At 39.9% G+C, this 26,766-nt stretch overlaps 4 protein-coding genes across 6 annotated transcripts in view; 2 read left to right on the top strand and 2 right to left on the bottom strand.

Moving 5' to 3' along the window:
• LOC6591694 (protein turtle) overlaps positions 1–15,481 on the bottom strand; it is a 40,102-nt gene extending 24,621 nt beyond the window's left edge. Inside the window, exons 1-5 of the mRNA XM_002016750.2 lie at positions 15,403–15,481; positions 12,030–12,159; positions 3,782–3,990; positions 1,856–1,966; positions 665–871 (exon numbers count right to left, since the gene is read on the bottom strand). Coding sequence (XP_002016786.2) covers positions 665–871; positions 1,856–1,966; positions 3,782–3,990; positions 12,030–12,159; positions 15,403–15,481 — 736 coding nt within the window. The remainder of the gene's footprint in view (positions 1–664; positions 872–1,855; positions 1,967–3,781; positions 3,991–12,029; positions 12,160–15,402) is intronic.
• A 4,096-nt stretch (positions 15,482–19,577) lies between these two features.
• LOC6591818 (pinin) lies at positions 19,578–22,864 on the top strand. 3 transcript variants are annotated; one of them, XM_026994966.1, is made up of 3 exons: positions 19,578–19,718; positions 19,794–20,544; positions 22,805–22,864. In XM_026994966.1, exons 1-2 carry the CDS (start codon positions 19,591–19,593, stop codon positions 20,533–20,535), a joined length of 870 nt encoding a protein of 289 aa, XP_026850767.1. In that variant the 5' UTR covers positions 19,578–19,590; the 3' UTR covers positions 20,536–20,544; positions 22,805–22,864. The 3 variants fall into 3 exon arrangements, with proteins under 3 accessions (XP_026850767.1, XP_026850768.1, XP_002016789.1); XM_026994967.1 differs by lacking the exon at positions 22,805–22,864 and adding an exon at positions 20,609–20,881; XM_002016753.2 differs by lacking the exon at positions 22,805–22,864 and having other exon boundaries at positions 19,794–20,577.
• Positions 22,703–23,431, top strand: LOC113565759 (pinin-like). Its single transcript, XM_026988850.1, is given in 2 exon segments — positions 22,703–22,707; positions 22,805–23,431. Coding segments are annotated over 2 exon segments (573 nt in total). The 3' UTR covers positions 23,373–23,431.
• Positions 23,432–24,512: 1,081 nt separating this feature from the next.
• Positions 24,513–26,668, bottom strand: LOC6591819 (spermidine synthase). Its single transcript, XM_002016754.2, has 2 exons — positions 26,481–26,668; positions 24,513–25,346 (listed from the first exon to the last, which is right to left on the bottom strand). The coding sequence occupies exons 1-2, from the start codon at positions 26,612–26,614 to the stop codon at positions 24,602–24,604; spliced, it is 879 nt and encodes a 292-aa protein (XP_002016790.2). The 5' UTR covers positions 26,615–26,668; the 3' UTR covers positions 24,513–24,601.
• Between the last annotated feature and the right edge of the window lie 98 nt (positions 26,669–26,766).

Raw genomic sequence — 26,766 nt, forward strand, 5'->3', positions numbered from 1 at the left:
AAATACAAGGACCGCCCTCAACCCACCAATATTATATGGATGCAGGCTCTCCTTTAGCGAAGGTGCCAGTTATTTAGGGTTGGTAATTGACAAGCAGCTTAACTGGAACCTGAATGTCAAAGAGAGAGTGAAGAAGGCAACGACTGCACTCTACACATGTAAAAAAGCTATCGGGCTAAGATGGGGTATGAATCCAAGCATAGTCCAATGGATATATCTAGCTATACTTAGACCAAGACTACTCTACGGAGTTACGGTGGGCCGGCCGGTCCTATCAAAAAGGGCGATCACCAAGCAACTGGGCAAAGTTCAGCGAACTCCCGCCCTATGCATCAGCGAAGCTCTTCGCACTACCCCAAATTATGCGCTAAATACCTTCCAATGCCTCCAGAGCGTTGACCTGGAAGGAAAGGAACGGGCAGAAGCGCAGCAATACGTCTAGAGACCCAAGTCAATAGGTGACCCAGTGCATAGGTCACTCAGCCATATTAAACAATAGCAATATCGTCCCTTCAAGAACGGAATATTAAACTTAATTCACTTAAAACGAAGTGGAGCCCCGATTCTATAAGGAAAAGTTAGGTTCGTACCGTATGAAATAAAATTCGACTTTTTCCATAGTGTACTTATCGCAATCGAAAAAATATATTTTGAAAAAACTTACAGTTCATATCAATTTGAACAACAGCTTCAACGATTGGTGCACGAGGATGGCTCACTGCTCTGCATGTAAGTCGAGAGTTAAGGTCTTTTCTTCCAAGCGATGTCAATGATATTACACATTCGATCATTTTTCCTCCTTCTGAATGAAAAACATCGCAAGGCATTTCCACACCATCTCGATACCAACTAATTGTAGGAACTGGGTAGCCTAAAATATTAAAATTTTGTTAGCAAGTGCTTTTTTTATATTTCTCGAGTCTGTGTAATTTTAATATTAAATGTTCAAAGGAATTAATACTAAGCTGATTTTAATTATCAACATATCTTATAACATCCTTGTTGTTTGAAATGAATTGCTTGTGGAATTTTATTTAGAAGCCATGTATAAATCGATGTGGGGCAATAGACCATGACAAAATCATGGGATGGGAATTTGGGTGATCCTGGTTGGGTTGGAAATGGCTGTTGCAAAAAAGTCAGCACAGCTGAGAGTTAGGTCTGATAGACATTGCGGATGCTAGTTTTCCTTTTCCTTGATAAATTTTTCCGTCACCTCGTTCTTTTTGGTCCAACGGTCAAGAGCAAAGATATCTTTGTGCGAACAAAATTAATAAGAGTCTGCATCGAAGCGAACACGTAACGGGCACACCTACTACTACTTCGCTGGAGCCAGCGAATGGACCCTTTCTATCGTAAGATCTACCAAAAGATCTACGGAATCCTAGGCGTTTGAACGTAAAACCCGATTCCCTATGTGGAGTTAGATGGGAGGCACGGACAACCAGTTATGGCTATATGCTGGCTAATAATATTTGTACTTTATGGGTTTTAAAACGCTTCCTTCTCAGTTTTTGAAACATCTAAAATATCAGGAATCCTATCAACACTTGTGACGAAAATGAGAATTTTTTGAGCCAATTAAGTTCAGCTTTTACCGTGGCAGCCAGTTGTTCTACAACATAGACTTCGCTAATTCCAAAGCAAAATCACATCTTGTCAATCAAATCTATGTCACTATTCATACAATTAGTTCACTAATTAGTAATTAATAATAAGTCAATGAAAGGTTTGACGATTTTCGAATGGTGTATCTATACATTTGTGTATGATTCAATTCAAACTTTGATTTTTAAATTTAGTCATTCTAGGTCAGTAGAATCGGCGTCGTTTGTCTCTTAAGATTAGTTCTTACCTCCAACTACTTGACATTTTAAGATCACAATGTCGCCTTCACTATATGGGCCTACCACTGTAGATCGCTCAACGTTGTCATTATCTCGAATAATTACTTGCTTAGGCGGAGCTAATAAAAAAAGAGTAGAAAATATTAAAATATGATTAATGACACTTTGAAAAGGGTATCGAACAGCTAATATCTATAAATATAATGGCTATCGCTGTAGGCAGGAGTAGAGGGAGGGGACTCGCACGGCCTGGTATGTTTGGTCAACGTTCGTGGGAGAGGCGTTGTAGCGAACGCTTTTAGGTTCGTTACAATATTATAAGCAGTGTTACAGCGGTATAGTAAATCCATACTATTGTTCGTCATTTGTATTGCCCATTGTAACAGGTAGTCTTGTTTTAATAATTTTGGATTAAATATACCGAGCCTGGTTAATTGCATACCTAGTTCCATATCTTCGATATATTCTGTGAAATGTTGTAGATTGAATATCAAAATTTATATTTGTTGATTCCTGTCTTTTTCTTCATTTAGTTTGTTTATGACGTTTATTCCGCTATTTACTGCATCTATTACTAAATTTATAATATTACTAAATATATAATTATAATTTATAATGCGCTCTTTTTGGTGCATAGATATTCCTTTATTAAATCCTTCCCTAAGGTGTTAGTCATTTCTTTATACGTAATCTTGATGATTAGCTTGTGAAAGTAACGAATTGTTTCTACCTTATCTTCATTGCCTTTTATTAACTCGATTTGCCCATTGTAATAGTTAATCGGTCTTTCCGTGATGGCAATGTGATTGAGATTGTCTTCCTGTGCGCTATGTACAGTTGCAAGTAGATTTGCATTAATCTTTACCCTTGATAAGGCATCCGCTACATGATTTTCTTTGCCTGGTAGATATTTTATTTTAAAGTCGAACTCATTCAGGTTTATTTTCTATCTTTGTAATTTCATATTTGGCTCCTTGAGGTTGTTCAACCAAATCAAGGGTTTATGATCGCTTTGTATCTCGAATGTTCTACCGAACAGGTATGAACGGAAATACTTGGTTGCCCATACGATCGCCAATTATTTCTTTTCGATGGCTGAATAGTTTATTTCGTGTTCGTTTAGGGTTCTGCTAGCGTAGCAGATCGGTTTGTGTTCTTGTGACAAAACCGCTCCCAATGCTATATTACTAGCGTCGGTTGTTGCCGTAAACATTTAGTCGAAGTCTGGGAATGCAAGGATAGGGTCTGAGGTGATGAGTACTTTTAGTCTCTCAAATGCGTCGGCGTTTGATCAAAGGCATCCGCTGCTGGCTATCGGTGTTGCATTACATGAGGGAGCTAGGAATGTGATACTCCTTGATTTTATGACTAGCTCTGATTGGTCCTCATGAGTGGCATGATTCTACGAATCGATTTCCCGAGAGTGGCGTGATTCTGGCTTTATGAATCAATGGGGTCCATTGTTTAAGAAATTTGGGGCCCTAGCTTGGAGTGTGGGAAGAATCAGTTATTGATTCTTCAGTGGTGTCCTGTTACTTGTGTGGCTGGAGTACTTGTGTGGATGGGGTGGATGAATTGGACATAAACATAATGAGTATGGGACGTGGAGAATTATGGATATGTCACTATATATATCCATTGTGAAATATAAATCACTTAGTGGTGACTATATTTGAATATTCAACATCATACAAAACATGTAATCATCAGATCAGAGATATATATGGTATTGCTGCAATACCATTGACCAAATATCGCATTTTTCATCTTTGACCTCAAGTCGGCACCTCTAAGTGTTATTGAATCGGGCTAAAACTTTAGATTTTACTGTTTTATACCAAATGTAATATTTTTAATTGATTTTCGCTCAAACGTAATATTATGTTTAATACAAAATACTACTTACTAAATATTTTAACAACAAGATTACTTACATATGACGTTTAGCCTTACACGGCTGTTTACTGTTTGTGCCTTCAAGAAATCTACCCGGCATCTAAATGTTCCTGAGTCGGATGGTTGGGTGTTTTGGATTGAAAGTTTTCCAGGCTCCTTGTCAAAAATAAAATAAGCTCTATCTCCAAAGACAGCATCATCAGACCATCTTTTTGGTGCTTTGGAAACACCTGCGCGTATGTCAATACTTAAAAATATTAAAGAGTTGAACTGTTAGAGATAAACATAATGCATTTTATATGTGGATAAATAAAAACAATGATTTCGTTCTAAAAATATTTACGTACAAGTAAAATTTGGTACAGTCGTCGTATGATTTACAGTCAAGGAATCACTTTATCGATAATAGATAATTCTTTAATACTTTAATGAAGGCAAGGCAAGTACAAAGTTGTTACTGCCACTCTGCGGATCTCTAAAAACCATCTTACGATACCCAACTCCCGATCTCGAGCCCGCACTCGTCACAACGAAACTCGTGAAGGAACTTCTGCTCCAACCTGCCTGAAACCGCAACGGTTGGAAGCAGTCCCCCATCCACAGTTAACTCAAGCTTTTTGACGGACATCGGACAGAGGGCAGTGACTACAGCACTAATGAAAGCTCACTTCCCAGGATGCACTGAGGTCACTGATACTAAAAAGGAACACCTCAGGGTAGAGTCGTGTCGCCCTTGCTGTGGAGTATGGTGGTCGATGCCCACATCAAGATATTTGACAGCAAGGACCCAAAAAAAAACATATTATGCAAATGACATAAGCGTACTTATTAAGGGTTTATGTCCATCTACCCTCATCTTCTTGACCAAGGTACCGATAAGGACCCACCGAAATCGACCAAACTAGGGTAATCCCAAAAACGCAAATCAAACAACCTCGGCACAGTACTGGACAGCAAGCTGGCATGGAAACCCAATGTAGTGGAAAGGGTGAAGACGGCCACTATTACGCTTTATGCATCCAAGAAGATGCTCAGCAGCACATGGGGCTTGTCACCAGCTCTATTGCACTGGATTGACATCTTGGAGCTGCGACGATCTCTAATTAATGGGGCCTTAGTATGGTGCCACGCTATCGAAAAGAAGACATACTATAAGCTTATAGACAAGATTCAGCGACAGGCTATGCTCTGTATTACAGGGGCGCTGAGGTCAAGCTCAACAAAAGCACTCGAACTGTACTTGAAAAAGACCCCCTGGACATTCACGTTCGTCTGATTGCGGGAAAGGCAGCACAGCGCCTAATCGCATCAGAAAACATGTCGCCACAATGATACGTGCATAGTTTAATCGGCAGGGACATGAAAAGATCTACTGAATTTTGGATGCCACAGATTTTCGACCTTTGTGGAGGCGGAGTGGGCGTGGCAAAGTTTTGAAATATTCTTGTAACAGTGACATATCACAGAAATCCGGATATAAAATGTCGTTGCTCTAGTTCTTATAGTCTTTGAGCACTAGGCTCTGATAGGGACGGACAGACAGACAGGGCTCAATCGACTCGGCTATTGATGGTGATCAAGAATATATACTTTATGGGGTCGAAAACGATTCCTTCTGGACGTTACACACATCCACTTTTACCACAAATCTAATTCACCCCAATAGTCATTTTGAGTATCGGGTATAAAACTGGGTATAGGCAGATACCGATGGCCCGCTGTAAAGGAACTTCGACAATATGTAGGCATGGCCTATTGGTACCGCAGATTTGTCCCCAACTTCGCAGCCGTAGTCCAACCTGGGAGAAGGGAAAGAGCGGGTCATCGCATACGGCAGACGAAAACTACTCCGCCATCGACAAGGAATGCCTGAACAGAGACTCCAACAGGTCCACGACGGTCCAGAAATCCCCGGACTATGAGAACGGGCACCATTACCGAAATCTAGGACACGGAGCTAACGACTATAGTATAACGACTATGTATAGTAGAACAAGGGTACTCCGCGAGTGGAAGACGGCGTCCGGAAGACCATCCTGAGGACAGCGTACGCTGCCAGAACTACAAGGCTACACAACACAAGCCCGGGGGCAGGATGCTTATACGCAAGGCCGAAGAACCGTTCGCAACAATATGTGCCGATTTCGTAGATTTTGTCGCCTTGCAATACGGTTATTGGTACTCTTACTATCCCCTTCGACGGCCCCCAAATCAAGAGCTTTCCGTCACCAAATTGCGATTAGCAACGACCTGAAGGAATTCCACGAAAACGAGCTAGCCGAACCCACCGACCCGGCACAGAATGCTGACACCACGAAGGCACGGCCAACAATGACCCAGATACGAAAGGAACAACGTAACACCAACATGAGCCCCGACCACACGCCCCCCGAACTTCGTTGACGAGGCAAAGAACGCGGAGCGGCGCCACAATAATAAGACGAGGGCGACGCCGGCGAAGCACGAGTCCGGTGGCGCAAAATCCCCGAGACCATACGGAAGGCACCGCCCACGATCACGAATTGAACAAATCCGTTGACAAGGCGAGACACAAGTGACGGCAGTCTGCAGAAGAAACACGATACCTAAATAAAGAGACCGCAACGCGGAGAAGGACGCAAAATAAGAACACGAAACGGGCGACGCACCGCCGAAAAGAAGTCCCGCCCTCAATCCAAAGCTAGAAAAGATTTAGTGGAAGCTCCAAAACACACCCATGATGCGTCACAGAAAGAAGAAAGGGAGGAAGAAAAGCTTACTTCGTAAGTATGGACCCCGATAGACAATATAAATAGCCCAAGCCCCAGCCCTTATCGATCAGTACGCTTCCACCAAAGGAACGAAAGCTAGAACCCAGACAACTCGGCGTAACCATCACACAAAGATAACCTCCGCCTGGACAAAGGAACGCAACGGTCACATTGACCAACTATACCAACGCTAACTACATCCTGATCGTCGATGGAGATGTCCTCATCTGGGACAACCCCGGATATCTGAGCCACACTACGAACATAAAGTCCTACGAAAAATTCGTCGACAAAATCGAAGACGCCACCGTAACTCAAGGTAAGCCGAATGGCCCACGTCCCTTCGCCATCATAAGCCTAGTGGAACTCTTCGTGGTGTCGAACGTCAGTGGGTCTCAAAACTCTACGACCTACTACGCTTATTGATAAGATTCCGTCAACCCAAGCTCGACTACAAGAAGCTGCTGATATATACAACATGCCAGCAGGACTTCAGTGACGGAGATGTAGAAGCGGAATGCGGAACTCGGGCCCTCAACATCTGGAATTTCGAATCCAGCGTTAGCGCAACATTCTGCGAAGAACAACGAACGACCATCTGCGCGCAACAGCCCGGATACCTGAACCCGATAACCATAGTCGATAACGGCACACTCATCACCAACGACGCCAACATAATCATCGTCGATGGCACAGCGGCCACCCAGAACGTCGGGGGAAAGTACTTCGTCACACATTCCAATCAGGTCTCGCTCAATGGGACCACTTGGGCGACTCCAAGAGGATGGCACAGGTGCCTGTCATAACACAAGTCAACGTAATGGACCACAGGGAGAAACTAAGTGAACCACTCCTGCGATAACTGAGCCTGGAGAACCCCTCCTCGTGACAAGAGAAAAAGAAAAGGAGAGAGGAAAACGAACAAAAGAAAGTAAAAAACAAAAACATAATCTGCACGACCGTGCATTTTTCACTTTAATAAGCAGGGCCGAACCCGTTCGAGAATAGACAGAGGATCCGATTACGCTCCGAGAAACCGCTGATGGAGACCCGGCGAGCAAGACCGCTGTGCGACGCCATCGCACCAGAAGCATCCTTCCGCAATCTCAGCAAAAAATCCCGATAAATAGCGCCACTTAAGACGACTGAGATCATTACAGACGCCCCCGATACCGAGAGCTCGAGTTCACAATGGATTCAGAGACTTCACCCGAACCCAGAAGGTTTGAAGATTCGCGGGACAGCCCCTCGCCTTTCTCTCCCCTATGACCGCGAGACAGACCGCCGTTGCCCGCACGTCACCAATCGTGGGAGAACCCACCACCGTTCTATCGCGGCCCAGCCAAGTTCTGGCGAGAGAACCTGTGGTCGCCAGCGCCACGGACTTCGCCAAAGCCCACAACCCCATGGTACTCTTCGACCTCCTAGGGTACGCAGAGTACCCAGACGAGGTCACGAAATCCGATGAATACTCATAGACTCGCCTCCCGAGGCGACCGGAAAGAGTCCCCTCACCAACGAACATGCTGGATATTAGATTGGATAATAGCCCGACTGAATGGCAAACCAACACTGCTGGCCGGATCATACCGAACACCGCCCAAAATATGTCTTATTATTAATTTTATGTATATCACTTATAGCCAAGAATGTATCCTATTATTATTGCATACATATATTACTCAAAGAGCATCTGGTCTGATGGGCTGGTGAGGTGGCTCAAAGGCGGCCTAGCTAAGGCCACCGGACGGGTGGCAGGTTGTGATAGCGAACGACCTACCTACGCAGATAAGTCAGCTCCGAATAAGAGGGAAGAGAATAATCCCTAAACAGAGGGTGTTCGTGAAGTAGAAATACTGACGAAGCGCTTGGGGTCCCGCCTCTTATAAGTAGCTCACACACTCCTCTATCCCTACACATTACCTACCCACTTGGCAACCCCCACACTCACCTCACACTGGGACGGACTAAGTGTGTTATTCGACCCGCGCCGAGAGTCAGTCTGGCTGGGGGCCCGATATTAAAACTAGCCCAGTCGCCGTCACTACCTATTTCCTGAAACTGATCAGTACTGCATGCGTTTTGTGCTCGGCCAGTTCGAGCCCTGCCAAGTTTAGCCAACCATCTTTTTGATAGCGTCATTTATGGTGCTTTTGGTCTCTGTGAGGTCACGACCGTGACCAACAACTTTCATTCACTGTCCAGGAGGCAGATGGGCCTGTATGCCCATGGATCTTCCATGTCTTCCGTGGTTTTGGGATAAGCGCCAGCTTTTTCTGTTTCCATCTCCCAGGAAAACAGCTGTATGTGAGTATGCCTGCCATAAGATTTCTGGGTTCGACCTGGTGGCCAGTTAAAGAGCCCGATCGGGAATGTCGTTAGGTCCTGGTGCTTTGCTGTATGGCACTTTTTGGGCTATTTTTTCTACCTCTTGTGGAGTCACTGATGGTACTCGATGACCTGTGTCGGCGGTTCTATCTACCTGTATATCTTGGTCTGGGAATAGGTGCCTGACTATCGCCTGTAGTTTTGAGCTTCCTGTTGGCGCCGAGTGTTTAAATGTTCGTTTCTTTCTTGTCAAATCTTTGTAGGCCTTACCCTAGAAGTCGTTTTCTGCTTCTTCAGAGTTCATAGTTGTGAGCCTTCCCCTTTTGTCCCCAAGGACCTGGATCTACGGTGTGCCCTTCTAGCACTAGCAATTTGCAACAGTTTTTAGGCCTCAGCGGATACTTCAGGAAATTTATTGCTGGATATGCCATTATTTCGGAGCCCTTGCGTAGCCTATAGCGCAAAGACCAGAAATTTAGGTGGGAACTGCCCCAGCAGGATGCTTTTGCAGAGTTAAAAAGATGCTTGATAAGGAATCCTGTTGTCGTCAGCTACCGCCTAGATGCTGATCATGAACTACATACGGATGCCAATGCCGTTGGTTTAGCCGGGGTGTTGCTTTAAAAGGAGGCGGATGAAATGAAGCCAATTGCTTACTTAGTATAGCCGAGCAACTACTAAACCAGAGAAAAACTACCACAGTTACGAGCTAGAAGCTCTTGTCGTCGTCGAGTCGTTGGAGCGATTCAAATACTACATCTATGGTAAGAGAATCAAAGTTGTTACCGATTGTAATGCCCTGAAAACATCAATGTAGAAGCGATATCTGATACCCCGAATTGCAAGATGGTGGTTGCGTATTCAAGAATTTGCGATAGACATTATTCATCGAGCTGGAACACAGATGAGTCACGTTGACGCGCTAAGTCTAGCTCCATTTGAGGATGGACATGAGATGGAAACAGCATGCATAAAAATTTCAAAGACCACCATCGACGAGGCTGATTGGTTATTCACTATACAATTACAAGATGCGTAAATCCAGAAAATTGAAGCTGATATGAAAATCGATAAGAGATCTGAGAACGACGAGTATGTGATTGAGCAAGATCGCCTTTTTCGCAAATATGACATCAAGCTGTTATGGGTTGTGCCGAAGCAGTTAAGATTCTATATTCTACACGAATGTCACGACAAGTCAGGGCTCATGAGCACAGATAAAACAATTATTCGGATTCTAAAGTTGTTTTGATTTCCCCGAATGCGCAACTTTGTTAAGAGCTACATAAAGTCATGTGTGGGCTGTGCGCTATATAAGATACCAGGAGGACGTCAGGAATGCCAGTACCCTTATAATGACATCAAGCCGATGCCTTTTTCGACCGTACACATGGACCACCTGGGACCTTTTCCAAGGAGTTCAAAACGGAATGATCATATTCTTGTTATTGTCGACGCATTTACTAAATTCACCATAGTGCGAGCGGTAACAAGTACAGCAACTAAACACGTCATTGATACGCTGCAGGACGTAACCAGCCATTTGGGAATGCCAAACCGAATCATCACCGATCGTGGTAACGCTCTTACGTCGAAGGATTTTGAAAACTATTGTAAATCGATTAATATAAAGCATGTACTCAATGCAGTAAGGACACCAAGAGCTAACGGTCATGCAGAAAGAACGAACCGGATTATTTTATCAATGCTTCTACATTCAAAGGAAAATGAAAAACGATGGAACGACCAAATACGATCAATCCAGTAGAGCATCAACACCATGGTAAATATCACTACTAAATGCTCTCCATTTCAGTTATTGTATGGCTACGAGCCACGTGATATCCTTAAAAACACCTTGACGAGCGTGATCCAAGATCAGGATCCGAAAATGATGACAGATGCCGAGTTAGAGAAGCTACGAGCAGATGCCACCCGATGAGCCAGATGAAGATGGCGATATGGAAGGCGACTAATTCCAAGGATCTCGCGAGGACGCTGCGAATTGTCAGGAAAGGCCGACTGTGACGGGCTGTAACCCTACGGTGCTGTTATACGCACGGCAAGTCCATCAACCTCGATATCTAATTCGATGTCAGCATAGAGATCATCATCGATAGATTGTCACGCCGGAAAAACAACCCGAAAAGAATTAACAATTAAGAATTTGTCACCTATACATATTCCTGCTCTTTATTGGTATATAAAAACTACAATAATACTCGAAAAGCCATCCCTTCACAATATGCAATAATTAAATTCTGCCAATATGGATTGATAAAACATCATGCGCGTACGAATTACGTCGAATTGTTACAGTTAACTCAATGTTATTGTTTTTGAATCCCTGGACAAATGCACCATGCACGCGGGATGACTACGACGATTTGTACCTTAAAAATACATTTTTTTCGAGAGACAACTCGAGAAGAAAACGAGGGAGAACGTTGCTACGGAGACCGCAACTCTACATTTATACCCGATACTTAGTCAGTATAGCTACATTTAACGACAAAGAGTGCTTGCGATAATTTGGCTGTAATAATAATCCGATCTGATTCGGATTCGGCAAGATTCGGCAATCTAGTAGATATGGCCATTCTCTATGATTGTGCGTTTTTAATTTTCGCCTACTTCAAAATTGTGGTTGCCACAGATTTTCGTCTTTTGTGTAGGCGGAAGGCGGTGGGGCGAAATTTTGAAACACACTACAGTGAGCAAAAAGAAATACATTTTTAACAGTGAGTTCTGCAGTGAATTTACAATTACAGTGAATGCCACACATTCTCGTCCTTTGTGGGAGCGGAAGTGGGCGGGGCGAAGTTTTGAAATATTTTTGTAGCAGTGACATATCACAGAAGTCTGGATCCAAAACATCGTTGCTCTAGCTCCCATAGTCTAGGCGCTAGTCTAAGTACTAGGCCCTAATAGGGACGGACAGGCGGACGGACGGACAGACAGACAGGGCTCAATCGACTCGGCTATTGATGCTGATCAAGAATATATCTACTTTATGGGTTCGGAAACGATTCCTTCTGGACGTTACACACAACAACTTTTACCACAAATCTAATATACCGGAATACTCATTTTGAGTATCGGGTATAAAAAGACCATTTGGAAAATTTCATGAAGATTACTTCAAAACTGACTAGAGCGACTATAAATATGGTATTTATGCTATAGGTGATATATACAATTTATTTACCTGTAAATGGGTGTTCCCTTATCATCTCTGTACCATAAAACCAACACAGGCTCATCTCCGTCATAAGTAGTTATATTGCATGGAAGGAATATATTTTCTCCAACCAAAGATTCGATTTGGTGAACTGGTACTAGAAGTATACGAGGTGGTAATTGTATAGAATTCAAATGTGTTGGAAATCTGATTTTGTTATTATTGTTTACTAGCTGTTACAAGATTTTTAAATGAATAAAACCTTTTTTTGTTTTAGTTTATGTACAAGTATATTTTTTTGTTATATAATATTGCATAGTATAGTGGCCGAACAATATACAAAGGTTCGAGAAATGTTCTAAACAAAGGGCTGTATCACTCTTTACTCGAATCTTGTAGTTAATTTCGTCAATTTGTCATTATCGGCATATTCACCATAATACGCCAAACAGTTAAGCGGTGCCTTTATTATATTCATTCACGTGTAACTATCTGGATTTCAAAACGGACGAGGACTAAAGTTTTTGTGGCTCTAATGGAGGACGATGCACGAAGCAGGCCCTAGAGTCGTCATATTTGAATAAGATGCGGGGATAACTAAATTTTCATGCAGTTTTCACAAAAATAAATCCGAAATGCTAAAAAAGGATAAAAACCTGAAAAAAAAAAGTTTTCCTTTGGACCATTTTAAGAGGTATTCACCTCATTTGCATTTACTTGTAACAGTATATATATAACAATTTAATTACTATTTTGTTATTTTCAGTTCGTAACATTTTTAGTAAAAACTCGGCGTTTTCGTGATTTTTGATATTTTTGCGTTCCGTTTAAATGTTATTATTCGGTTGTTATGTATGTGCAGAGTTTGGAAATAATTCTCAAGCCTTTAAATGTCAAAAAAAAACGAGTGGGAACGTTGTGAGCAACTCTCCTCCACCAGACGGCGCTAATATTAAGCGACACGTCGTGTTGTCAGAGCGTGTCGTCGGGCGTTGCGTAGCCACTATAAATTGATTTGTTCCTTTTGGCTATAATAATGATCCGATCTGATCCAGATTCGACAGTCTTGTAGATATGGTCATTCTCTATGATTGTGTGTTCCTAATTTTCTCGTATCCTGAAAATTGTGGATGCCTCAGACTTTGATTCTTTGTGGGGGCGGAAGGCTGTGAGGCCATATTTTTAAATAAACTTATAACAGTGAGAACTAACACAAGTTTAACTTTAAAATTTTGGATGCTACAGATTTTCGTCCTTTGTGGAGGCAGAAGAGGGCGGGGCATGAGACGGGGCATCTTTCAAGATGCGATGCAATTATTGCCCCGTCAAGTGGCCCTTCTGAAACCAGCAGAAGGCTGTTACGCGAGCATGCAGGAAAGATATCTGCTAGACTAATATTCGATGAAAATTAGCACTAAACTTACTAAGTGAACTAGGCATGCATTCAAAATACAAATACCACTACAATTACTAATTACTAGAAAGGTGTGTGAGGATTAGTAATTTAATAAGAGGAAGAGAATTAGTGGTGGACATAATATGGTAGAGGGAACTATAATCCGAGCATAAGACCCTAAACGGTTCATACAAGGAATAATTCGATCTACAAAGTGGAAGAAGGAAGTGGAGTGGAAGTCTAATAGGAATCATGAAGTTCTTGCGGCACAGCAGATCAGGGCTGTCTATGTCACTCCTGAACCCTCCCGAAGAATCCTTGACTGGTGAAGAGAATGAGTTTTTTAAGAGGACTCTTTGAGACCTGGAACAAAAGTAGCTAGAAATCCACCTCAGGAGGTTATACGGAAACCCTAAAAGTCAAGCTTATGTGCTAGAAGGGAATGGTTGACAGATTCAAATGCTTTACTAAGGTCGGTATAAATAACAACCATCTGTAAGTTAACTTGAAAAAATTTAATAATGAAAGAGGTAAACTCGCCGAGTTTGATCGCCGCTTTATAAATCCATGCTGAGTTGGAGATATAATTGACTTGCAGATATGTTGTAAGTGCGGAGTTAAAAACTTCTTAAACATATTGCGAATAGCTAATAACTTTGCTAGCCCCGGTGAATATACCGGGTTATCTAGTCGAAGATCATGAAGTAAAGAACATTAATTTAACAAGGGACTGAAAATGCCGTTGACCTCGGTAAACCGTATGGGTACGGATGACCAGAGTAGCTTTCCTCAGAATAGGGGGTTTGGAAAAATTGGTCAAAAAGATCGGCAATGGCCTGATCATTGTTTGCCGACGTATTACAAAATTATAGCGAGTATGCGGACGTTATACGCTTACTGTTTACGAAGCAGTAAAACTGTTTAGGGTCCTGAGAAAAAAGTATCCTGCATCGAGATAGCATTGTGCATTAAGAACTGAAAAGATTGACCGAGCTATTACATAGCGAGATTGAGAAGTTGGAGAACATACTTCTTGAAGGACCTATTCTGACCTTGTTGTTTCGTAAATATACAGCATAATACAAAATTCCATAATTTTTTCAACAGCTTGTTTTGAAATTAAAATGACTTCAGAAAGTGCGCGATTCAAGATCACGACATCTTAGATGACACATGTGTGGTTTTAAAATGTCTGAGCATGTTTATTGAAATTTAAATTGTCGTCTTTTAAATTTTAACAGCTGTCTTTACCCAGATGTTCTGTTACGAGCAAGTTACGAGCACAATCCGATCTTTTACGCTCAACTTTGTGCTAATGCGATAACCGAATCGAGCTGCGTAGCTGTTAGCACGAAAACGAAAAGTGCCGTTGCCCTAAAAAATTATTTCAGAGCCAAAATTAGAGTTGGGCTAAAAAATAAATATTTATATATAAGCTTGAGAATCATAATTTGGCTGGTTTAAAACATCTGTACGTGTTGGTGAACAACGCTTATAGTTCTTTGACATTGAACTTTGCTAACTTTGCTGCGAAGAATGAGATAGCATGAGAGACAAAACGCAAAATTAATTTTCGTATCCGTCTCCAGACGCGTCTGCCGCTTATCAGTCGAATAACGGAGGCGCTTTTTGTGACCAAATCTGGAATGGACTTGAATCTGATGGAATATGTATATTAATCTCGATCAGCGGTGGCTTTTTATTTCAGAGCAGTCGAATAGTAGTTATAGTGTCAATCTATGAATATATGTATGTATGTATGTATGTACACATGTATGTAATCTTATGATTTATGTAACTTATTCAATATATTCCTGCAGTCCGTCTATACTCTTTCCACACATTCCGTTATATACATGCATACATACATGTATTTACATGAAACAAAAATTGTACGATACCCTTTTGGAATGTTTAAAATAAGCAGTCTCACATTTTAGCACCATTTAATCTATATGTATATGTATTTATATTCTACAATATAGATTTTTATCTCAGACTTACCATCTTTGCTTCCAATGTTGTATCTTATTTGTTGAAATGTTAATATTAACAGTAGTAATAGATCCATTTTGTATACCATTCTGGGTACTTTGGATTAAACATTTATATTTGTAGCTTTAGGTCTTTTGTTGTTTATTAATCCTACACTAGAACTTTAAATAAATTCCATTTACATGATTTATTCCACTGTTATCAACATCATTTTTTTTTACAGATAAGGACACTTATATACACGTAAAGAAACATACATATGGATATACACATGTACATTTATATTTATACGTGAACAACTAGTTTAGATGCACGGAATGTATGTATGTACATAAGTAAATGCTTATGTAGATAAACTACAGTTAAAATATTTATTTTACTTAATACATGTATGTATGTACATACATACATAAATAAGTGCATATCGTTTCACACTGAAAATTATTACCTCTTGAGCTATTTGGTTATTTTGAGTTTTGTATGCATTCTTTTTGAAATTGTTCCCAATTTTAATGTCTGGAAAACATTTCGCCTTTTTTAATATAAACATTTACATAAAAGTGTATATAGCACGAGAATAGTTCAAATAAATAAAATACATATAATTATATTATTTTAACTGACACTAAAGCTGAAACTATATTCCAATGTCAGAAAGTTATTTTAGTTCTTTTCAAACCGCGAAGGGAAACTAAACATGTAAATTCTCAATAGCATTACACCTGCAAGCGAGGACCAAAAAGCTTGCAAGTTGGCGCACGCGCCAAAGTTGAGCTTTTGATGTAAGCGTTGCAACATGACCCTTGTACTATGTACATATATACATCGGTATATGTACATACATATGTATGCTTATGATATGTTCACTGAAAATATTGTTTGAATAGAAATAGTAGTCATCATAGGATATCGAGATATCAAGATACACATATGTATGTATATATGCATATACATACATATGTACATACATTTTCTTGATCGGCGTCAATAAACGAGTCGATATACATACATATGTACATACATACATACACATAGCCATCTTATCCACCTTTTTGTCAATCTGTTCGTCTGTATAAACTTCTCTATAAGAGCTAGAGCAAACTAATTTGGTGTGCAGACTTTTCTGATATCACACTGTTACAAGAGTATTTAAAAAAAATATGTGTATAATAATTTGGATAAATTACATCAAACATAAGATAACATACATGAATATATACATAAATTGCTTTCGGTTGGGCCAAATAAAATAGAAGTAACGAATTTATTTAGTCAATGTGAAAGTTATTGTTCCTTGATCGGAAGTTTTAGAGAATCTATGTACATATGCATACATATGTACCTACAAAAAAGTAAATCTTGATATTAACCCAAGGGCAGACGATTAAACAATCTGCTGCCGCGGCTTATGCGCGGGCGGTATATTGCGCAGCAGCCCCGAGTTTCTGGGCTAGCGGAACGTTACCCGCAGCCGCACCCGCTCTTGCCACTTGCTCTTCGAATTAACTACTAAGTCTTATTGGCTTTGCACACTGAGCACATCCCTGGGGTCGGGTGGTATTTTTTTTAAAGATGTGAAACCCCGATTTACTCTAGCACCGACCACCATCTACCAACCGACAAAAAGCAGCTTATGAGCATAAAATTTGGTCTGAATTGTGAAATTCTCACAATTTTAGATTAGTAAATTGCTTATATTATTGAAATATAAATATATAAAATAGGCGTTACTCTTTGGACTACCTTAAAAATTGTAGCAGCTCTGATTGGAAGTTGGTTTTGCCTTGGCTGCTCGAAATTTGCTGGAGTATCCCTCGCTTTGTTTCCATTTGCTCATCCTGTAATTTTTGCTGCTCCTTCTGGACTTCAAGCATTTTCCGAGAAATTTCTTCCAGATTTTCCAGGGTAATCCGCTTTGGTGCGGTGCCATGTTTGCAGAAATAATACTAGAGCCGTAGTTGGATCTCTACCGGTCGTCACAAACGGAATTATTTGGGGCCCCCGCCAATCCACAGTACTATCATGCCAAAAGTTTATTGCGAGATATTCTATATATGCAGTCCATTTCGACTTTTGTGTATTTTTATTTATTTAATACTAATAATAAATGTATATAGGTTTACTTATTACAACCAATTTCAGGTCTCTCTTTCTTTATTGTGTCTGTTTTATTTTTTCTTGTTTATTCAGTCGACGATTTAAAATTCGAATTAAGATTTGAAATATGTCTAGGCGCGAACAATTTTTTATTGCCATTCATTGCTTTTTATGGTTGCATTTGAAAACCATTGGCTGACTATTGCATAGAAACGTGCGGTTTAGGAACATCGAAAATGGATGGTGGACTAACTGGGAAATTTTTGGAAGGGCAAAACATTACGGACCATCGCCGAAATGGATGGTCGATGTTCGTCGATGTGAAGTCTCTGAGCACTATGTGCTCATAGGGACGGATGGACAGACAGTGTTCTATCAACTCGGCTATTGATGCTGATCAAAAATATATGTATATACTTTATGGGGTCGGAAACGCTTCCTTCTGGACGTTACACACATCTTCTTTCACCAAAAATCAAATACTCATTTTGAGCAGCGGTTATAAAAATAGGCAGAGTGGCAAACTCTCGTTTTAAAAAATAAACAAACAAGCAGAACGGTAATCTTTCGTCGAAAAGAAGTATTTGTTCAAGTATTTGTTGAAACGTGAGATAACGAAATAAAATAATACTAGTTTGTGGTAGAGATATCTATAGTTCAAATTAAAGTAAATTTTAAAAGAAAAATAAATGATATGTTTCTTTGTGAATTACGAATTCTGTTCCTCAGTAAACAATTGGTACAATTAAGAACCAGACTTTAAAAATATTACTAATGGGCTATAGCTCATAAAATTCCATTAGTAACCTCAAGTCCTTTAAACGGTCCGATAGTTGCCTGAAGTAGCTAAAGCAAAGGCTACGGGATAAGAGCGGGCTTAACTCAGCATGAGCGTACTTAAAGCAACACAATCACACGATTAACCAACGCACAGAATTAACATCAAAAATTAAGTTTTTATGAAAACAATAGGCATGCACTCGCGTTAAAGAACTGATTTTTTTCTGTTGGTTAAGTGGGGATTTTATCATGGTTTATTTTGAAAAACACTGTATTTGTATAATAATAAATGGAAAAGAAGCAGAGCGCAAAACAAAAACACGTCTGGTCACTACGAAAGAGAACGAGGTTTCTTCCCCTTTTTACCCCATGGTATTACTCCATGATTGACATGGAGGGTTGCTTCTTGGTTGGTTGGTTTCTTGTCATCATACGCAAATTTAGCCTAGCTCGCGGAAGTTCATTGCATTTGTTGACAAATGGCAGTACGGCATCGGCTGATCCCATTACTTTACTCGTTATTATTATACCTTGAGAAAGAAGTGAGCTGTGATCGTAATTTTCAAAAATCTTGTATGCGGCGCGCGACGCTTTTCGCCAAGCCACATCATTTTGCTCAGAGTTGACAAACTCAAGAAAGAATTCTATCGTATTTAGCTGCTCATTGCAGTTAACGTTTTTGTCAATTTTTTTTGCCTGAAGTCCAGAAAAAGCAGCAGAAATTACAGGATAAGTAAATGGAAACAAAGCGAGGGATACTCCAGCAAATTTCGAGCAGCCAAGGCCAAACTAACTTCCAAACAGAGCTGCTGTAATTTTTAAGGTAGTCCAAAGAGTAACGAATTTGAATTTTTATTATTATAAGCAATTTAATAATCTAAAATTGTGAAAATTTCACAATACAGACCAAATTTTATGCTTATCAGCTGCTTTTTGACGGATGGTAGATGTTCATATGTATGACAACTCCACCGGTCCCCCGGGATGGGTTCAGTGTGCAGAGCCAATTAAAATTGTGGATGTTTCCCAATTCAAGCAAAAACTTTGTAATTTTATGATCATCAGCTGCTTTTTGAGGAAGATATGTAGATGGTAAATAGTACCAGTGTGAATCGGGATTTTAAATCTGTAACAAAATCAATATATTTTGCGCTTTTTCCACTGTTCCAAATGGATGGAAAAACTTCACTTAGTTATGTCTTTAAGTTAAATGATTATCGATATAGCATATCGACTAACTACAGAAACAGCTCAACAAACATCTCTAACCATTATAGATACTTTTAACTTTTTTTTTAAATATTCAACTATTTAAGAACAATGGTAAATGATTGCTGTTTATCATCTGTTGATGATGTAGAGAAGAAACTTATCCTAGCTAAGCAGTCCCTTATTGTATTAAATGATAATATTCGTCGATTTGTTGGTCGAGTACCAAAGGAGTTGAGGTATATGTATATATGGCTATTATATTGTTGATTTGTGTATAAAACAAATATTTGTCTCTTTTTATATACTTTTAGAATTGAGAAATACAAACATGCCGATGAAGCCAAAAAGAGTGATCATAACGAAAGATCATTTAAAGATAAGCGTCGTATGTTTGATTCGAATTATGCAGATGGTCGTTTCTCTGTAGACGAGAGCGAAACTCGGTCGCCAAGGATTAACTCTCGTGTAATTCGGGAATTACCATCTAGAAAAGAAGTTGTTGAAGCTCAAGGAACAGATTCCGAGTCAATAGCTCGAAATCGTCGCATGTTTGGATCTCTTATTGGAACATTACAAAAATTCTGCCAAGAGGAGTCGCGTCTAAAGATCAAAGAAGATAAAAAAGCTGAAATAGAAAAGAAACTGGAGAGGCAAGAACTTCAGGAAAGGGCCATGCTAAGAAAAGAACGAGAAACTTTGTTTTTAAATAAAAAACGAAAGCAATTTGAAATTAGAGCATTGGAATATAAAATGGCTAGACTAAAGGATTTTAAATCATGGGAATCATCCATCACTTATCAAAAACATCAAATTAGAACAAAAACTAAACCGCACTTATTTTTTCGCCCACAAACGCACACCGCGCGTACTGAAAAACTCTTACTTGAATGTAAAAATTATGTAGAGTGTTTTATTCAAAGCAGACGTGAAGAACTACACGCAGAGCTACGGGACTTGGAACGTATAAATTACATAAAAATGCAGGAAGATAACGAAATTGACGAAAGCATCTATGAAGAACAATATGATGAGATGGGAAGTGAATTTACATAATTAGAAAATGTAAGTTCAATAAAAATTAACATTGATCAGCCTCATTTTGAACAAAATTGTTTTTTTCTTGTAGCTCTCAGTTCTTCAAATAACCATTATTGTGGAATTTAGTAAATCGTCTGAACATGTAGATATGTTAGTAACGGTTCGGAGTTGGGATTTACCCATTTTTCCATTTAAGACCTCAAATATGTCCGACTAATATGTGGTTAAAATAGGGCTCTATCAGCTTAACAAACTATGTTATTTCTAACCAATCTATTGATTCAATTGAGGATACATTTAGACAAAGACATTATTTTTAATTCAATAATTACCAGGAGGAATTTGGTTGGTGTCAATAAAATAGAATCTTTTATTATTTGTTTTGATCCCCAAAACAAAAGTTTTTCTCGGAACAGATCGTATTTTAACTGATTGTTCCTGAGGTTGATTTATGATATGTAATGTCGACATAATTTACTCAAACCCAAAAAATGATTTTTTAATATAACAGAAATATGTTGTAATTAAACTCAGAAAATAGTTGAATTGAAACAGACTGTCGTATAGCTATCAGATCAGATCAGATGATGCTTGCTTAAAAGAGCTCAGATCTAAATATTGAAAGATTCTTTAGTTTATCTCCACTTTCAGCTCTTCTTTCGGTTAAAGTGTTCGGGATGCCATAAAGCTCGGCTGATTTCAGTATTTACAGGCAGGCTCCGGTTTTCACTTTCCCAAACATTTTCCGACTTACTTCTTACAACACATACATTGGTTCTCCCGTTTTCACAAAGCGGAAGATTTCTCTTTTTTCAAAAAGGAAACTTTTTTTTCCCCCAAAATGAAAAGTAGGCGGCTTTTTATAAAACAAAACTAATCTTAGTTGAAAAAAAAAACATGATTTATTGATGCATTAACATTAATTTGACACCATAACCAGGGCTATTTAGCATGTGCCTTCTTTATAAATAGTTTTTTTGTCCCAATGTCAAATTTGGCTCTGAAATAATTGATCAGGGCAACAAACTTCGTTTTCGTGCTATCTGCTGACGCTCTCCGATTTGGTTAGAAATAAAATATTGCGCAGAACAGCGAAAATGTTCGTAACATGCGCTTATCAGAATTCAGCATTTGAAATCAAAATGTAGATGCAACATGGCATGCCCAGATATTGTAGCCTTCTTCTGTTGAGAGCCGGGCAGGCGCCGAACAGGTGTTCCACCGTCTTTTCCTCTCTTCGTCTCTGTGTGATCGCCTACTGGTCAATGTCCTATAAGGGAACGTGTGACCACGCTGAACCCCTTCCTGCCTAGTTTGCAATGCTCAGAGGTGCGCTTCCTGGCTACGGTCGGCCATACTGGCCGATTTTTACGACAATGGTTGGGGAGCTTTTTCTTAACGTCTAGAGCTTTGCGTAGTAAACGGCTGGCTAATTTTAACCGCTCCTTTGAGGCAGGTGATCTATGGGCTTGCCATTCTCGCCGAAGCCTACTCTTATCGCGAAGCAACTCTTCAATATGTCTGTGAATATGACTGGAGTGGAATGTTTTGGCACTCCAGTGACATTATAGACACTAATGCGAGTGATCCGATGATAGATCCGTTTAGTGATCCACACGTATATGTGGTGCTTTATATATAAAGCCTTCAGCTTTCTTGTAACAGAAAAACAATCATGGATAAATATGTATCTGTGAGCCAATATGTAAGCCCGCCCGGAGAAATATAGACAAGCTTGTTTCGTGGTGTGGTTATAGCATTATATAGTTGTCGTCTTTTTGGGTTGCTAAGTCGAGATCCCCAATGGGTGTGCTTGCCATAGTCACCAGCTGCAATAAAGCGGTCGCCTAATAGGTCGAAGAATTTTGCAAATTGTGATTCGCAATCGCAGAAACGCAAAACGCGGCTTGGTTTAAGTAACCGCTTTGAGTTTCGATATGAATGGATGCGACCTGTAGATATACCGGAAATGAGCATGGCGTTGTTGAAATGTCATGTTGATCGAGGAACTGCAAGAGCTCGTACTTGTGCTGTGAAATGCCATTCGCATTCCAGAAAGATATATAGAGAAACCATTTGAGCTTACTAGCTACTTAAGAACAATGGTAAAATTTCTGTTTATCATCTGTTGATGATGTAGAGAAAAAACTTATCCTAGCTAAGCAGTCCCTTATTATATTAAATGAGGTCGCGTACCAAAGGAGTTGAGGTATATGTATATATGCCTATTATATGGTTGATTTGTGTATAAAACAAATATTTTTCTCTTTTTATATACTTTTAGAATTGAGAAATGCAAACACGCCGATGAAGCCAAAAATAGTTATCATAACTAAAGATCATTTAAAGATAAGCGTTTCTCTGTAGACGAGAGCGAAACTCGGTCGCCAAGGATTAACTCTCGTGTAATTCGGGAATTACCATCTAGAAAAGAAGTTGTTGAAGCTCAAGGAACAGATTCCGAGTCAATAGCTCGAAATCGTCGCATGTTTGGATCTCTTATTGGAACATTACAAAAATTCTGCCAAGAGGAGTCGCGTCTAAAGATCAAAGAAGATAAAAAATCGGAAATAGAAAAGGAATTGGAGAGGCAAGAACTTCAGGAATGGGCCATGCTAAGAAAAGAACGAGAAACTTTGTTTTTAAATAAAAAACGAAAGCAATTTGAAATTAGAGCATTGGAATATAAAATGGCTAGACTAAAGGATTTTAAATCATGGGAATCATCCATCACTTATCAAAAACATCAAATTCGAACAAAAACTAAACCGCGAAGCCATACGTTCCCTTACAGGACATTGGCTAGAAGGCGCACACGCAAACAGGATGGGTGCTCCAAAAATGCTCCATGAAATAACTAAGTGGCTCCTCCGAGAGGGGGTGGCCAGCTTTGAAGCCCGTAGAGAGTCGTAGGGGGATTCCGGCGAATTTTACCGAGGGCACTTATGCAGTCACCGGACGGCGCTCGCGGAGAATCCGCTGGTCCACCCGTTCCGTTAAAGGAAGGAAATCAGACCGGCAGGCATCCCCGAGTATCGGGACGGCGGCCAGGCTGCTCCTGCGGGGAAAATCCGACTCTGGGTTACCACAGGGTGCGGCGGCCACCTTGGGGCACCGACAGGCACCCCCGAACGCGCTTAGGCAATCGGCGGTCAGCACCCTCGGGATCTATCATGGATTGTTACGGGGATCGCGACCACACTGAGATGCCGACAGGTATCACCGAGATTACTTAGGCAATCGCCGGATAGCACCTTCGAGATCCTACCGAAATATAGATTCTGGGATCATGCGGGGACGCCGACAGGCATCACCGAGAGGGCTTAGGCAATCGCCGGATAGCACCTTCGGGATCCTATGGTACTACGTATTACGGGGATCATCGCGGACACCGACAGGCATCATCGAGAGCGCTTAGGTAATCGCCGGATTGCACCTTCGGGTTCCTATTCAGAATGCGAATCACAACGGAGACTACTCAGGCAAGTAGTGTAAGGTTAAGGAGAAGAGACAAGTCGTCTGATACCCGGTTTCCCCAGCCAATGGATACGGACAGTTGGCGGCGAGATTGTTTGTTCATTGTGTTCTTTAATTGTTTTTTTCTTAAATCCCTACCTATCGTACCGTTCAGCAGCTTCCGTGCATTCAGCATTCCTTTCTGCTGCTGCCGTGTGGCTTTGTGGCTGCGTTCTGCTCTCTCTTGATCCCCTGCTGGCATGGCGTTGCTGTGGCTGGCTTGTCTTATCGCTTACAGTTCTTTCTGGGCCTCGCCTCTTCCCTTCTTTCGGTTACTGGTGCTTCTCTGTTGTTGCTGGACTTCGTCTTCCTCTCTTGCGGTTGTCACTGCTTCGTTGTTGTCGCTGGGCTGGCTGCTTTCGCTGGGATAAACAACCACGAAAATCAATTGGCGTCTGCCGTGATCATGATAAGAGACTACTCTGGTAGTTAGAGACCCCTCAGGCCGTATAGTACGGATATGAAAGAACTTGGGCTTTCGTGGTTGAAATATTTCAACTTTTATTTATACATAACATTATCAATAAGGAAGTACATATTGATATTTTGGCTATAAGTTTCAAATTTAAATTATGTCCGACATTAAGCTTTTCTGTACCCATCGTGGCAATGCAAAAGCTGCATCATGTACTTCCGGTGTATAGTATTTTAAATTTAGCGCTTCGATATCAAAATTTTTTATTTTATTTACAGAGTTAATGAACTTTTGATTTTTGTTCAAAGAACCTATAACAAAACCTATATGACCACAAGGGTAAGAGGGAACTGAAGTTATGGCATAGGAAACTTTTGCGAAGTGCTCTTTGCAACCAGACATTGTTTTTTTTATGTAACTCAAGTCTAACCAAAAACTACCTCCTTGAGAGCACACGATTCCATCTTCTTTTAAAGCATGTTTCATTAATTTATAATAGCTTTCATTGAACAAGCTTACTGCTGGACCAATTGGATCCGAGCTATCCGTTATAATGACATCAAATTCATTTTTATGTTTTTTCATGTACTCAAAACCATCGCCAATAGTTAGCTTTAATTTTTCGCTCTTAAACCCGCATGCCATTTCAGGTAAATGTTGTTTTGAAAGTTCCACAACGCGTTCGTCTATTTCTATTTGATGTACTTCTTCAACCAAGGGATGTTTTACAACTTCACGCGCCACGCCACCATCGCCGCCACCAACAATCAAGACTTTTTTTGGATTCGGATGAGAAAAAAGAGGTAGAAATGCTATCATTTCCTGGTACGAAAATTCATCTCTTGACGTGCATTGTATTATTCCATCCAATATTAAGCACTTCCCATATGTTTCACTGAAAACGGAAACAAAAATATAATTTAAAAATCAGATAGAACAGAATATAAATGAAAACGAGGGTAAAAGTTGCCGCTGCTCCACATAGAGCAGCGGCATACGCCAAAATTCGCACACATTGCACGACGAAGAGTGTGTGAGAGAGAGAGAGACAGAAAATGTGTTCGCGTAAGGCAATAATAATTATCCGATCGGATGTAGATTCGGCGATCTGCTCGATATGGCCCATGTGAACTCCATGTGACTAGCGCATTAACAAAGAGTAGAAATACTGTCGCGTTAAGAATATATGTATATAAATTTACTATTACTATTTATATTTTCTTTGGCCAACCGATGCACAGTGCAAAGGAAGGTATTGCGCTACCGCTCACGTGCAAGTGTGCAAGTTGTTGGCACTAATGCAATAATATATGATGTTCTCGATGTTCCTTACGGCCAGGAGATGAAGATCTTTCACCGCTCAGTCCTTGGCCTTGGGATGATTTTTATTTAAATATTCATTTACATTATAGTTTACATCCAATAAGTCACCCATGAATTTGATTAAAAATTCACCCGGATATTTAAATAAATAGTCGCTATATAATTTAGTGATCTGATTAGAAAAGCACCTTTGTACCTTACGAAACGACGTATAGCGTCATGATGGGACTTTACCTACTTATGCCAGCAGGAAATCATTTAGCATTAAGGAAAGCATTAAATCAAACATATACATAAATAAGTTTGAGGTAAATGGTTAGAAATTTGGATTTTACGATGATGGTAAATAACACCAGATCAGTTGAATATTTGTTATACAATTGCAAAACTTAATATTCATATTTACATATTTCAATAAGTGGAAGTTTTGTTCCAAATATTGGAACTGGAAAACAACCAGGCTGCCAAATTACCACATTAATCAAATTGATACCGTGATTTATTATCTTTTAGTTAAGATTTTCTTATTGTCAGTTATCCACCTAACTTGTTTCGTACATTCTTTCTTTCAATAAAATTAATTAACTGCCAAAATTATGATACATGATGATATTTGACTATTCGATTCTGTTTCGTCTATGCGACAGCATCTTATAAGACTGGTGACCCTGCATATTTTACACATGCATACATATGTATAACTCACGTTTCAATTATTTGAATATCTTGGTATTTTGACTTTTCTTTATGAATGACATTTTTTACTTTCAAGGAAAATGCCTGTCCAGGCCATAGCTCGGCCTGAATTTCACTAAACCAGCCGCAAGATATCGTATCCATGTTATAATAGAAAAAAAAACAAAATGAAATTGAACTATTTAGTTCTATAAAAATTCAAGTCCCGCCTTTAATAGAAATGAGCTCAACACGTGGCTTGATGTTCAAAGATCTGCATTCTGACTACATTCTTGACTCTAAATATATTTGAAAAA

The sequence above is a fragment of the Drosophila persimilis genome, unplaced genomic scaffold (genome assembly GCF_003286085.1).
Source record: "Drosophila persimilis strain 14011-0111.01,24,50 unplaced genomic scaffold, DperRS2 tig00000000-arrow-pilon, whole genome shotgun sequence".
NCBI lineage: Eukaryota > Metazoa > Arthropoda > Insecta > Diptera > Drosophilidae > Drosophila > Drosophila persimilis.

Excerpts from the sequence above, each read along its gene's own strand:
- LOC6591818 (XM_026994966.1), top strand. The coding sequence starts at position 19,591 with ATGGTAAATGATTGCTGTTTATCATCTGTTGATGATGTAGAGAAGAAA. Across the intron at positions 19,719-19,793 it reads CGAGTACCAAAGGAGTTGAG|AATTGAGAAATACAAACATG; the intron begins GTATATGTATAT and ends ATATACTTTTAG.
- LOC6591819 (XM_002016754.2), bottom strand. The coding sequence starts at position 26,614 with ATGGATACGATATCTTGCGGCTGGTTTAGTGAAATTCAGGCCGAGCTA. Across the intron at positions 25,347-26,480 it reads GATATTCAAATAATTGAAAC|TGAAACATATGGGAAGTGCT; the intron begins GTGAGTTATACA and ends TTCCGTTTTCAG.